The sequence below is a fragment of the Macrobrachium rosenbergii genome, chromosome 25, assembly GCF_040412425.1.
Source record: "Macrobrachium rosenbergii isolate ZJJX-2024 chromosome 25, ASM4041242v1, whole genome shotgun sequence".
Lineage (NCBI taxonomy): Eukaryota > Metazoa > Arthropoda > Malacostraca > Decapoda > Palaemonidae > Macrobrachium > Macrobrachium rosenbergii.
In genome coordinates, this window is record NC_089765.1 from 23,899,823 (window position 1) to 23,914,901 (window position 15,079).

Genomic DNA, 15,079 nt, shown 5'->3' on the forward strand with positions numbered 1-15,079 from the left:
CTGTTCCATGAGGTTAAACGCACGGTAGACAGACTGAAATCTGTTCCATGAGGTTAAACGCACAGTAGTTAAGCTGGAATCTTTCTGTATTTCTTCTTACCTTCTGTCACTTCTTTCAGTTGAACACAATATTCTTTGGAAGCTTGAATTTCAAGTCAGTGGCCAAGTGGGCTTGTTCCGCATGAATATGGTTCCTCTTCTGAATAATAATAATAATAATAATAATAATAATAATGTTTTCATATTAAAAATATGTAATTACGTAATTCTTCCAAAAACCACAATAAATTATTCTTTGGAAGCTTGAATTTAAAGCCAATGGCCCCAGTGGGCTTCTTCCGTATGAATGGGGTTCATCATCTGAATAATAATAATAATAATAATAATAATAATACGCAATTCTTTCTAAAACCACAGTAAATTACCGTCAAGAATACAGCTGTCTACTTCCATCAGAATTTTAATATCTTTCAAGTAAATCTTACTGGAGAAAATTACCTTCTGGTCGTTCACTTCATAAGTGATGACTGTGTGTAATTGGTGACCGGATTCCTAACATATGCAAATTACAGTAATCAAGATACTCGCAGTAACAGAAGCGCGTTAATGATTATAACTACTTTTAGACCGTCTAAAGTAGCCTCTCTTCATGTTGGGACTTTTTAAAAGCTCGACTATGAAAAGAGGAACCTGATTTACTTTGATTTGTAAATGCGAGGTAAAGAAAAGAGCTTAACTTTGCGAGAATTTGTTTCATTTATTATTTACATGACAAAGTTTAGGCTATGTTAGCATACAGAAACTCTCTCTCTCTCTCTCTCTCTCTCTCTCTCTCTCTCTCTCTCTCTCTCTCTAAGTTCCTCGTTGGGCGAGTTCGAGTCTCCGGCCGGCTGATGAAGAATTAGAGGAATTTATTTCTGGTGATAGAAATTCATTTCTCGCTATAATGCGGTACGGATTCCACAATAAGCTGTAGGTCCCGTTGCTGGGTAACCAGTTGGTTCTTAGCCACGTAAAATAAGTCTAATCCTTCGGGCCAGCCCGAGGAGAGCTGTTAATCAGCTCAGTGGTCTGGTTAAACTAAGGTATACTTAACTCTCTCTCTCTCTCTCTCTCTCCATATAGCCTATATTATATATATATATATATATATATATATATATATATATATATATATATATATATATGTATGTATATATATATATATATATGTATGTATGTATGTATGTATACATATGTGTATATATATTTATTTTTATTGCATTTAAGACGTAGGTTTGATATTTGATTATCTATGCACGCACTTCATGTATATTAATAGCCTTACCTCCAGTACTATGCACATGGAAATTATGCAGCATTCACCTATACGTATAGTGCACACATTCATTATATAATCTTGCGCGCACGCAAGCTTCCTTATTTTTCCAACACTTGTTTTGTAACATCTAGTCAGTCCTGTCTTCCGAACCTATCGTCTCTCCCTGTTCTCTCCTTGTGATAGAACCACCTAAAGAAAAAAATAGATAAATAAATAAAATTCTTGCTACGAATGGCAACTTCCAGTGAAGCTCTTTTTTTTTTTCTTTTGCCCCAGGAGTCATTAGTCGTAAACTACCCGTTTCGGAGAAGGGGTCGTTCGGGTTTGACGCGACGGAGTGCGCGAGTCAGTCGTTCCGTGGTGAGGATTGTGTTTACTCTCCTCCTCCTCCTCCTCCTCCTCCTCCTCCTCCTCCTCCTCCTTCTTCTTCTTCTTTTTCTTCTTCTTCTTCTATAGGAGCAACAACACTTGTTCACCATCAGCATACGTCAGTAACTCCTCCTCCTCCTCCTCCTCCTCCTCCTTCTTCTTCTTCTTCTTCTTCTTCTTCTTCTTCTATAGGAGCAACAGCACTTATTCACCATCAGCATACGTCGATAACTCCTCCTCCTCCTCCTCCTCCTCCTCCTCCTCCTCCTCCTCCTCCTCCTCCTCCCATAGCAGCAACAGCACTTATTCAGCATCAACATAAGTCAACAGCAACAGTAAAAAAAAAAACCCAAAAGCTATAAAACAAGGACCACCGGTAAACCTACGAAGCAACCTTGAAATCCTCGACGGGGAGAGCAACTGAAACCACCACCGCCGCCGCATTTCCGAAGCGGAGCAACCGAAGAGCGATATTGCCGTTAAGTACACCGACAGCGGGAGAGAGAGAGAGAGAGAGAGAATCATTATCGGGAATAAAGAGGTCATTACCAGGCAACGAGAAGGGCAATTAGCTCCGTTGTCTGTCATTAGTCATGTGCGAAATTATGGCTGAAGGGTCAAATAATGATGCTTATTACCCAAGATGAAGAACAGTCGTTATGGATAGATCGCTGGTCTTGTGTATTTGGGAGAGGAAAAAAAAAGTTAAGTATACCTTAGTTTAACCAGACCACTGAGGAGCTGATTAACAGCTCTCCTAGAGAGGGCTGGCCCGAAGGATTGGACTTATTTTTACGTGGCTAAGAACCAGTTGGTTACCTAGCAACGGGACCTACAGCTTATTGTGGAATCCGAACCACATTATAGCGAGAAATGAATTTCTGTCACCAGAAATAAATTCCTCTAATTCCTCATTAGCCGGCCGGAGAATCGAACTCGGGCCTAGCGAGTGCTAGCCGACAACTCTACCGACTCGCCCATAGAGGAACTGCGTATTCGGGAGAGAGAGAGCGATAAACTGGAAACGACTGCCTAGGAACCATGCAATCAGTCAGTGTTCCCCCTTAAAATCACGGTCATCTTAGAAAGAAATGTACAAACTATGGAACTCGGACAAAAAAAAGGACGCTTGAATAATTTAATAATTTTTCATGTGTCCAGCATTGCATCTGCAACTTCTGATCTGCATGCATTATTAATGCAATGTCTAGCTTTAACCTCAAAGTGCTCCATTTTCACCTCATCTAAAAACAAACCCCTTAGGAGAGCTCCAAGGTAGCCTGGAAACAGGACTTAGCTGTCTGTTTGAAGCTGTGTAAATACCCTTTGTTGCAGGTAAATTTGAATTTGATTATAGTATTGGAGAAGTATTTCCCTGTGAATCTGTGCAAGTCTCGTACAATAGGTGTCATACTTACATGAGGAATTTCGAAAGTAGTGTCTAACAGTATTTGTAAGATCTTGACATGCTTAATCTTGACCAACACCCAAGCAATGTAAGTCAGCATCCTTACGGGTTCAAAGGTTGAAATGCTGCCCCTTAGGACCACATGACACGGATTTGGAAATAATCTCTTAAGGGCCGAGGCAACGTGCTGAGGATCGTAGCGGAAAACGTCGGTTAGAATGACGCAAAGCTCGGGAATTTTCGCCTCTTCTTCAATGAGAACGGGAAGCTCCTCGCCAGAGCAACAGCGAAAATCCATAGCTAATCTGAAAACACTCAGTTCAGGCAACGTCTTCACTAATTCAGCCACATGGCGAAGGTCTTCCCCACAGTACATCAGAGATAACTCTTTCAGGCAAGTGGCTCTCTTTAGGAGTACCAGAGCTCTGTCGTCGACAACACCTCGTAATGTGACAAGTCGGCAACGGGAAGTTTCTCTGAACAATCGTTCCAGAGATGTCACCACCAGCTCTAAATCTGGGACAGCATTTTGGAAGAAGAGTCGCATGTCAAGGCGAATTTCACAGTGATATTCAACAAATGTTTCAATGCAGTCAAGTAAGAACTGCGGTGCATCAAATCTGTTAGGAACTGAGTCTTCATTACCCAACTGATTCGGTTTGTTACAAAGATGAAGAAAGACTGACTTTGGCTTTACGAACTGCAACAATTCTTTGGCTTGTGAAAGACAGGCATCATCTCGGAATCCCCACGTTATATGGCTAACGTAATTGCATAGTTTCCTAGTAAAAAAATGGTCATCAGCTTCCTTCACCCCTCTTAAGATTTCAAGATAATCTGGAAATAAACGGTCAGTGATATTGAAAAGAAAGGCAAACTGTTTTCGCCTTCTGTCATTCAGCTGTCCCCTATGACTCACGTGTCCCAAAAGAAACAACAACCATCGGCCGAACAAGTTTGTTTTTACATGACACCAGAGTTTTGTTGATTTAATTATTTTGTAATTAATTCTTTTAGATAAATAATAATCATTGCTTATTTTCTCTGTCCCCCAAGGAATATTGCACACATAACAAGAGGGGTATTTTCCGAGGAGAAAATCTACTGGCATCTCAAGGCATTTGTTACAGTTCTCATATATATCACTAGGTAACTCCATGGACAAATTGTCTATGTCGTACAAACCATCCAGGCTATAATGGCCAGGTTTAAACTTCAGTAATAATTCTCTCTTGCTTTTGAGGAAATGTTTAGCAGTCTCCATCACATCCCATCTCTCACAGATCATTTTGTTGGCAAATGCTCTGGCTGCTAAGAAGTCCATCAGTTCACGATGGATGATGGTGTATCCTTCCTTGATGCCCCATGGTGTAGCCTTTTTAGCATAAACAAAGAAAGCTGACATGGAATCCTTGAATGGAAGCTTAAGTTCTGAGCACCTCTTTCGCAAGTAGTGTACTTCATACTTGTGAAGAGTGAAGTGATCATCGTTCATCCAAAGAACAAAGCCAATGCAGTCAAAAAATCTACTGAGTTTCTCCTTTAATGAAGATATGGTTTGATTCAACCTGCTGTATGATTCTCGTATTACTAGTCTCTGAATCATGTGATCAACAAGCAGAGTGTAAAGAGCGGAAGTTGTCTTTATGTGTAAATCAATATCAGGGGAGTCAAGCCACAGTACAATTGTGATAGCTGCAAATAGAGGAACACACATTATGCCCCAACGTTTCCCATTTTGAGTAAAGTCCATGAATTTTTTCAGTGCATAGCTTCCTTCCTGATGGTCTCGAACAGAAGCAGAAATTATCTTCGCAGCATATTCTTTTAAATTATTCACGGAAAATCCAACTAGACTAACGCTTAAGCAAGAACGACCTACAGAAGCTACTTGAGTTTCAATTTCGTTGGTGAACTCTTCTCGAGTTGTTATCAGTATTCTTGAATCTGGAAATTTCTGAATGATTTCTTTGACCACTTTCCTGGTTTCTGTGCTTGCTTCATCATACCCATCCAACATCCAAAGCAAGGACACATTCTTCAGAGCTGAGATAATGTCATCTGGTCTCAGATGTTTAGCAACATTATGCAGAAGTTCATCCTTAATCAAATCCTTGATATTATTGCTACACACATGTCGCAATACGACGGGTATCATGAGATCGATGTTTTCCATTCCAAGCGTGGTTGGATTAGAAGCGAGCCAGTCTTGGACTAGAAAGCGAAACGAACTCGTCTTGCCCATTCCGGGAGTACCAGATATTACAATGACGTCAGGTAATGCATCTGGTTGAAGTCCAGGTAAAGCAGACACCAAAAGATGTTGTATATCGATATCGTCCTTGCCTTTTATTTCACACTCTGTGTATACACTCTCCAAATCCAAGTGGGGAAAGTCAGAATCAAAAAGCCAGACAAATGGATTTAAGATCCTTAAATTCTTGCCCAGCCCGTGAATATCTTTCCTTCCTTCCCTGATAAGGACTGCGGTTTGCTCACTTCTTAATTCGGCAAAAGCAGTCTTATAAGGTTCCCATAGGTCTATCCCTCCTGATAATACACCTTCCATCCCATCGTGCATTCTTTGTAAGTCTGCAGCAACAGGTAAATTCCTTTGTTGACCTGCTGCCTCGAGAATGTTCTGACACAACCTTTCCATATCTCTGATCTTTCCTCGGAGTTCATCAGAGGTAAGAGAAATCTGCTCGTGTGCTAAAATGTTCCTATAATCTTTCAGTCTTTTGAGACAATTTTCCAGTGACCCAGCATTACTCCACTTGGTGTCATTAGTTTTTGCTAAGCCACAGACACTCTGGAGTAGTTTGTACAGGAGTGATATATCAAATTCACTGCTGGGTTTCCCTTCGTCTAGTTTTTGTTTTTCTGGCTCACTGAAATGTTTTTCGTATTTCTTCTGCGAGAATCCACCGATGTCAAACAGAAGTTCCTTGACAGATTTCCCATTGTCAGGTCTGAGCAAAATGAAGACACGATGCATGGCTGGCTTCACAACTCTGTTGACGGCAGCGTAGTACCTGAGCAAATGATGGTCATCAGGCTGAAGGACTGCGTCGCCGTCCACCTGCAAGACATTACTGGAATTACTTCTTGGAATGACAACTGATTGGTGATGACAATGACAGAGAGACACAAAAATACAGTTAAAAGAGTGATGACCTTGAATCAAGGAAGCTGTGTACACATGAGGTACGAAATGTAGTGATTGCTTTGTAACCATGCCTCTGTGATGTACAAATAATAAATAATAATAATAATAATAATAATAGTAGTAGTAGTAGTAGTAGCTATAGCTCCTTCCTTAGCCTCCTTTTCTCCTCCTACTTCTTGGCCGTATTCGAAGTGCTACTCCCGTTGGTAAAAAGTGGGCGGGAGAGCAGTTGCATTTGGTATTCATCAACGGATGACGTAGGTGGCTGAGGTCAGGGATGACCTTCATGATTCCTGTTGAATGAAACAAGGTGGGGGTTCCTTGTCCAAGAATGACTGTAATTTTGATACTAGTAATTCTTTATCTATTCGTCACCCTGCCACCGCCATGGTTTTCACTGACTCCAGTAAATAGATGTTCTCAGGCCATAATCAGTGTGCTTTAATTATCTCTGTTGCTTTTGGTCATCACCTTCGAAACTCAGAAGTTCACAGCTATATCTTCTACTTATATGATCACAAGGGTCATAAGTAGAAAAGTCAGGGTGCTGTGGTACTTGTGTATATACCTCACCCTTGGCTTAAACAGTATCTACCATGCCGTGCAGTTTTACCCAGAAATTTAACGTAAGCATTTACCTAGAAGTATCCAGTGACTTTAACATGAAAGTGCTATCCTAATTTTGTGAGAACAACAGAGCAGCCTACCAGGGTGTGTAAGGTATATCTCAATGTGGGAAAAGTTTTCACGGAACGTTTGATAGGAATAATTATTATTACAATTGCATCTAATGCTGGGAACTATTTTATTGTTATCTAGCACAGTTCTGCACAAATAAAATAGCACAGTCCTATCAAACTAAAATGAGGATATGATGGAGGGAGAGAGAGAGAGAGGGGGAATGTTCCCTTGAGCCAGCAGGAGAGGTGGTTTATTGATAAACTGTAAAAATGTACTTCATCTTCAGCCAGTCAGGCAACTGCAGAAGACCAGCAGCTCTAGAGTGGCTTTGTAATATACAGCAGTCTTGCTTTTTTATTTATCAAAATTTCTGTGATTGAGTCAGCACTGTAATCTCTGTCTTCTTAACAAAGGATCATCCTAGAACTCTCAGTTCTTATACTTTTTGTCTGGGCATAACTTTTTATAACACTTCCTTATCTTTTACCTTTGTCACTTTCTGGACTCCTGTTTGATTCCACATACACATCTAGAAGTCAGTTAATTTCTCTGGCTTCAGCCTCCAATTTCTTTTTACAAATTGGACTGCGCAGTCAGAGGGTTGCCAATCTTCACTTTAATTCCTGGTTGAAAACTGGAGTGAGTTTCATTCCCTCTCATACACACACACACACATATATATATAATATATGTGTGTGTATATATATATATATATATATATATATATATATATATATATATATATATATATATATATATATGAGAGGGAATGAAACGCACTCCAGTTTTCAACTAGGAATTAAAGTGAAGATTGGCAACCCTCTGATTGCACGGTCCAATTTGTAAAAATAAATTGGAGGCTGAAGCCAGAGATTATTTGATTTGACTTCTAGATAAGCATGAGGAATCGAGGAACAGTCCAAAAGTGACTGAGGTAAAACATATATATATATATATATATATATATATATATATATATATATATATATATATATATATATATGTCCGTCAGTCATCCTCCTATACTTCCCTTCGATGATACTTGTCACTAGACATCTCTCCTTCTGTCTGTCTGTCTGTCTCTATGTCTTTGTCTCCCTTGCGACTTTCGGTGGGTAACCTGTCATTACAAGAAGCTCTCTCTCTCTCTCTCTCTCTCTCTCTCTCTCTCTCTCTCTCTCTCTCTCTCTCTCTCTCTCTCTCTCTCTCCTACTTTTGATAAAATTTTACACTAGACAGCTGTAAATTATCAAGAATTGTATCCATTAATGCGCCTGATACATCTCATTCCAGTTCATAGTTATATATATATATATATATATATATATATATATATATATATATATATATATATATATATATATATATAAAATATGTATAATTCCCACAACATTAAGAAACTGTATATAATATACATACATACATACATATATATATATATATATATATATATATATATATATATATATATATATATATATATATATATATATATATATATATATATATATATCCCACAACATTAAGAGATCCTGCACTATCTACATTACTTTGCCGGAAAAAGGATAGTTACCTTCTTCCCATGGTCCTCGGGAGAAGATCAGACTATGGGCAAATTCTTTTCACCCTCTTTACACTCACATCAGGGTTGATACTTATGATAGAGTTACGACATAGATTAATTTTCCTCATCAAAATTCACTTTCTTAAATGGTATATATAACAAATTATGACAAATCATGTGTCGCCTGTTGACTACAAATGCGTGAATTATAACATTTTCGGGTTAGGTTTTCTCAGTATGTAACTCATTCTAAATTTGAATTTTTATAGACAAGTAAAAAATACGGCGAAGTTTCCTCGGCGCAATCGAGTTTTCTGTCCGGTGGTGGTGTCAGCCACGGCCCATGAAGCTCAGTCATGGTCCGGTGTTGGCCTATGTTGTTGGTACCTGTAGCGCTGCCGTAAGTACGATTATGGCTAAATTTAACCTTAAATAAAAATAAAACTACTGAGTCTAGAGGGCTGTAGTTTGGTTTGTTTGATGATTGGAAGGTGGGTGATCAACATAGTAATTTGCAGCCCTCTAACCTCAGTAGTTTTTAAGATCTGAGGGCGGACGGACAGGCAAAGTCGGCACAATAGTTTTCTTTTATACAGAAAACTAAAAACGATGTCTGTACAGCTCGGAAGCAACTATGAAGTATCTAAGAACCAGATGAATATTTTATGAAACGTCTCTATCAGGATGTTAATCTCTAAATATTCTGGAGTCGACAGTCATTCTTCCCGAGGCGCCAGTCTGCACAAACCAATCAGCCAATTAGCGTTCTAAGCATGGCATGTGATTGTGAACGAAAGATATACAAGATGATATTTTGGTTCTAACCTGCAATTTCAATACCATATCTCACGGTATGACGAACACAACGTAAATCAATCAATCTTCCCAGAGTGAAGGTGTAGTCCTCACTCCTTCCAGCGGTGTCGGTGCTCTGTTAGGTCGCCCTCGATGACCTCCACCTCCTGACGAGGCCACGCATCCGGTTTTCACGGACTCGAAGCCAGGTTTCGAGTGTTGGAGAAGATCTTGTGCGTGAGTTGCGTCTGAATGCGCGTCCGCTGAAACCCTGTTTGGTCGGTCAGTGGGTGAAAGGGGGCGGTGCCGTTATCTAGCTGTTCCTCCCGGTTATCTTATCTTCCAGTGTATTCTTCCGCTGACAAGTTGCGTGTCAGGCAGCTATTTTTAATGCACGTACACGCCCCTCTTTCTTCCACCTTGCTCTACACCCCCTCCTAACAGCTGTTTCATAGTGCAGCTGCGAGGTTTTCCTCCGGTTACACCTTTCAAACCTACCTACTCTCAATTGCCTTTCCTGCGCTGAGTGACCTCACAGGTTCCAGTGCTTGGTCTTTGGGCTAAACTCTATATATAGGCCTATTCCATTAATGTACGTACACATTTCTCCGACATATATTCTGTTATACGTAGGTCTATCACTCACGATAAGGTTTTTGCAAGAAAAAATGAGCCATCGTCTTTATCCCGAAAAATGCTACGAAAGATTTGCACTGAACTTCCCCATTCCTGCAGAATCGTTTTAAAAATTGGAAAGCATTTGCCCCGTACTCTGAGTGGAAGCGTAGAAATTAGGTCTAGCCAGAAACAAAAGAAGATTAATTGAATAGTCTTCTTCTGGAAACCTAAGAACTGTTCGTGACATTTGTATTTTGTGGAGACAGAAGACATCTTTCTCTGAATGTCAGTACAGCCTCAGCACTAAAGAACTGGCAACTCAGAACAACAGAATAAGCTGCTTGAAAGAGATCTGTTGAGAACAATTCATTGCGCTCTCTCTCTCTCTCTCTCTCTCTCTCTCTCTCTCTCTCTCTCTCTCTCTCTCTCTCTCTCTCTCTCTGAGAACAATTCATTGAGCTCTCTCTCTCTGTTGAGAACAATTCATTGCGCTCTCTCTCTCTCTCTCTCTCTGTTGAGAACAATTCATTGCCCTCTCTCTCTCTCTCTCTCTCTCTCTCTCTCTCTCTCTCTCTCTCTCTCTGTCGAAAACAGTTCATTGCTCTCTCTCTCTCTCTCTCTCTCTGTTGAGAACAATTCATTGCGCTCTCTCTCTCTCTCTCTCTGCTGAGAACAATTCGTTGCTCTCTCTCTCTCTCTCTCTTTGTCGAGAACAGTTCATTGCTCTCTCTCTCTCTCTCTCTCTCTCTCTCTCTCTCTCTCTCTCTGAAAACAGTTCATTGCTCTTTCTCTCTCTCTCTCTCTCTCTCTCTCTCTCTCTCACACGCAACGTGGGTGTACGAAAAAAAGTAGGAAAGTGCAAAGCTCGAACTAAGTAAATTTATGAATGGGGAATATCTCTCTCTCTCTCTCTCCAAATAACCACTTACGTCTCTGCGATCGTGAAACAAACAAACTGGGAAAGAAAATGCGTCAGAAGAAAATGACAGAAAATGACGGGGCTTTTCCCCAGAATTTGACGGTGGGCGTGGGCTCACATGAGGAAGGCAGGGGGCGGGTGGGAGTTGCTCAAGTGTGACATTCTGTAACCATCACAGCCATACTTGGAAGGCAATTGACTGATGTTGCTGCAGTTCCCCAAAAATCTCTTACTTCTTGTTAAAATTTTTAGGTGACGTTAGTTATGAGATATTGTAAAGTTCTTATCTGTTGCTGGATTCTAGTACTAAACACACACACACACACACACACACACATATATATATATATATATATATATATATATATATATATATATATATATATATATATATATATATACAAGATGTATATATATATATATATATATATATATATATATATATATATATACAAGATGTATATATATATAAGATATATATATATATATATATATATATATATATATATATATATATATATATATATATATATATATATAAACATTTGCAAATACTTACTTATTTAAGCTGCGTCTAAGACCAATTCTGTTATCAGTTCCTTCCACGAATCTATATTTCAGAGAATATAGATGTACATTTTAATTTTGCTGACTTGCATATTAGAGGATGCGGGTTGATTGGCTGACTGCTTAGAGTAGATAAAACTTTATGCCAGCAGAGGCTCATCCCCTAAAAGGGAGAGTTCCCCTAAAAGGGAGAGCTCCCTTAAGAGGGAGAGTTCCCCTAAGAGGGGAGAGTTCCCCTAAAAGGGAGAGTTCCCCTAAAAGGGAGAGTTCCCCTAAAAGAGAGTTCCCCTGAAAGGGGGAATTCCCCTAAAAGGGAGAGTTCTCCTAAAAGGGGAGAGTTCCCCTGAAAGGGGAGAGTTCCCCTAAAAGGGGGAGTTCCCATAAAAGGGAGAGATCCCTACAAGAGAGAGTTCCCCTAAAAGGGAGAGTTTCCCTACAAGGGAGAGTTCCCTACAAGTTCCCCTAAAAGGGAGAGTTGCCCTACAAGGGAGAGTTCCCCTAAAAGGGAGAGTTCTCCTAAAAGGGGAGAGTTTCCCTAAAAGGGGAGAGTTCCCCTAAAAGGAAAAGTTTCCCTACATGGGAGAGAAGGCCTGATGTGGACATGTGGACTCTGACAAACCACACTGAGGAGAAAGTGTGGTGATGTTTATATTATTGTTTTATCAATACTAGAAAAATCTATATTTAAAGTGACTTTGATTTTGCAAGTGCATATTTTGCAGTACGTGACTATTTTCTTTAGTAAATGTATAATTCACAGAAATACCATCTTCCCTATTGCAGATGTATATTCTGTAATATATGCACATTTTCTTCTGCAGTTGTATGTTGAAGGGAATGTGTATATTTATAGTTGAGAGAAAAGCTTATATTTTCCTATATCATTCATGTATTTTAGGGAATTTAATTATCTGTGAGTTTTCGAAAACGCATGTTTATGGGAATATGTATATTTCCTTTCAGAGAATAGTTTGTTTTCCCTGTGTACTGTAAACTTTAGAGATGAAATCATGTATATGTTTTTTCCTTTTAATATGTTTTTTACTTTTAAAAATGTCTGTTTCATATATGAAATGTTTATTTTTGACGGTTGTGAATGCATATTTAAAACAATAGTGGATACTATCGTTTTGTAAATGCATTTTCCAGTGAACTTATATATATATATATATATATATATATATATATATATATATATATATATATATATATATATATATATATATATATATAGTACTTACAGGACCTCATTCAAACTGGATGGTATCTAGTGGAGATATTTATTCAGAAAAAGTTACAAGCTTTCTAGGGCAAACAGTCCTCATTATCAGGTATCCGGACAATAAGGACTCTGTCCTAGAAAGCTTGTAACTTTTTTTAATAAATATTATCTCCACTAGATACCATCCGGTTTGAATGAGGTCCTGTTAGTAATTGTACGAATGCACAGAACAATTGTGTATGTAATATATATATATATATATATATATATATATATATATATATATATATATGCGGATTTCGTTGAATTCTGTCTGTGACTCTTTTACTGTTGATCAACTTCTTATTAGTTTGACAACATTCTCTGAATCTTCTACGTTCTCCCAAATTTAGTTGGTGGACAAAAAGAGAAGATTAACTCTTTGTTCCATTCACTGAGAGCTAAGAACACAACATCACAGTTGCTCCGTCACTCGTCGCGACCTCTTCAAAGTGTATAATCTGGACATAGCTTCCTGTTGTTTTGTTACAGTGCGTGGACGGATGTGTAGCGTCCACAACGCTAATAATACATTAATTCACATCACAGCAACAATAAGTACAACATAAACAGTTTCGATTTATTCGCAATGATGAAAAAAATTGACATTACGATAAAATTCATATTAAAGACATAATTTACTTTGTGGAAAATAATTAAAACAAAAACCATGTTTCTGGATGTGATGACAACAGACAAAACAGAAAAAGAATTGCAGGTATACAGATTACGGGGATAGGATATGCTATACATATATATATATATATATATATATATATATATATATAATATATATATATATATATATATATATATATATAGTATATATATATATATACATATATATATATATATATATATATATATATATATACAGTATATATATATATATATATATGTATAATATATATATATATATATATATATATATATATATATATATATATATATATATATATATATACAGTATATACTGTATATGTATAAATATATATATATATATATATATATATATATATATACATATATATGTGTACATACATATATTATATAATTTATATACATATAATTATTTTTGTCAATAAATATTCATAAAATATGCATGTTGCATTTTAAATTACGAAGCATATATAAAACTTCTACAAATGTACCCATGAAGAGCAGTGTAAAATATCCTTTTGATAATTTGTACATTAGAGAATATGTATACTGATATCTCGCAACGAAGTGTTATTATTACGCTGCTGTATGAGTACAGTCTAAAGAATAGTATATAGAGTATTACCCTTTCGTAAATGTATAGCGTACCGTTAATTGCTTCCATGTAAGTTGTTATGTACGAGTAATGTAACAACGAAAGTCGGTAAGGTTTGAGATTTATTCTTACTGACAACAATTTTCTTGACTTTTCTTTTTCAGCTGCCAAAGAAAAAATTCTACTTGAGGAAAATTGTAGAGGTCGAAAGCTCCTCTTGTTAACCGCTCTTTGTTACGTAAGCATAGTGTGGCATTACGGTTTTCCTCAAGTTTACTTAACACTCTGTGTGTGTGTGTGTGTGTGTGTGTGTGTGTGTGTGTGAGTGTGTGTTCGGAGAAGTGTAAATTCTTTACCTCGTTCTTGCTATTAGTTTTCTGCAAAAGAAAACTCCTGATTTGGCCTTGTCTGTCCGCTCTCAGATCTTAAAAGCCACTGAGGCTAGAGGGCTGCAAATTGTTATGTTGATCTTCCACCCTCCACTCATCAAACATACCAAATTGCAGCCGTTTAGCCTCAGCAGTTTTTATTTCATTTAAGGTTAAGGTTAGCAATGGATCGTGCGTCTGGCACCGCTAGAGTGCCAGCCGCCGATGCATCTGAACTTGACCGCACCTGGGGAGCAACTGAGCGCTGCCAGGTCGTGGCTGAGAGTTTCGTACTGCAGCATTATACGCTGTACAGAAAACTCGATTGCGCCGAAGAAAATTCGGCACATTTTTTACTAGTTTTCATTGATTTTGGTGTCCTTCATCTTATCAGTAACTTCCATCTTTGTTTTGATTGCCGTCGAAAATGTGATAAAGCTGAACATTCCTCAAAGGTGCCGTGAAAAGCTCATATGTGAGCTTTCTGCTCCATCGAACTGTGTTTATTCCTGGTTTCATTTAGCGAGAAATTGAGAGACAAGTGAAGTATTATCTTCATTTAAATCGTTATTATAAGGATTAGCATTTTGATAGCATCAGGAAATTATTATTGCTGCTTATCGGTGTCCTCACTTAGTGGTCAGGGGTGTGTGCGTATTATGCAAAATTGTCTATACTTATATGTATATATATATATATATATATATATATATATATATATATATATATATATATATATATATATATATATATATATATATATACATGTGTGTATGTATGTATG

General features: G+C 37.8%; 2 protein-coding genes across 5 annotated transcripts in view; one reads left to right on the forward strand and one right to left on the reverse strand.

Moving 5' to 3' along the window:
* Positions 1–15,079, forward strand: part of LOC136852457 (uncharacterized) — a 101,408-nt gene that overhangs the window by 69,368 nt on the left and 16,961 nt on the right. The gene's annotated exons all lie outside the window — the stretch shown is intronic.
* LOC136852458 (uncharacterized) lies at positions 1,139–9,635 on the reverse strand. Its single transcript, XM_067127093.1, has 2 exons — positions 9,338–9,635; positions 1,139–6,180 (listed from the first exon to the last, which is right to left on the reverse strand). The coding sequence occupies exons 1-2, from the start codon at positions 9,353–9,355 to the stop codon at positions 2,950–2,952; spliced, it is 3,249 nt and encodes a 1,082-aa protein (XP_066983194.1). The 5' UTR covers positions 9,356–9,635; the 3' UTR covers positions 1,139–2,949.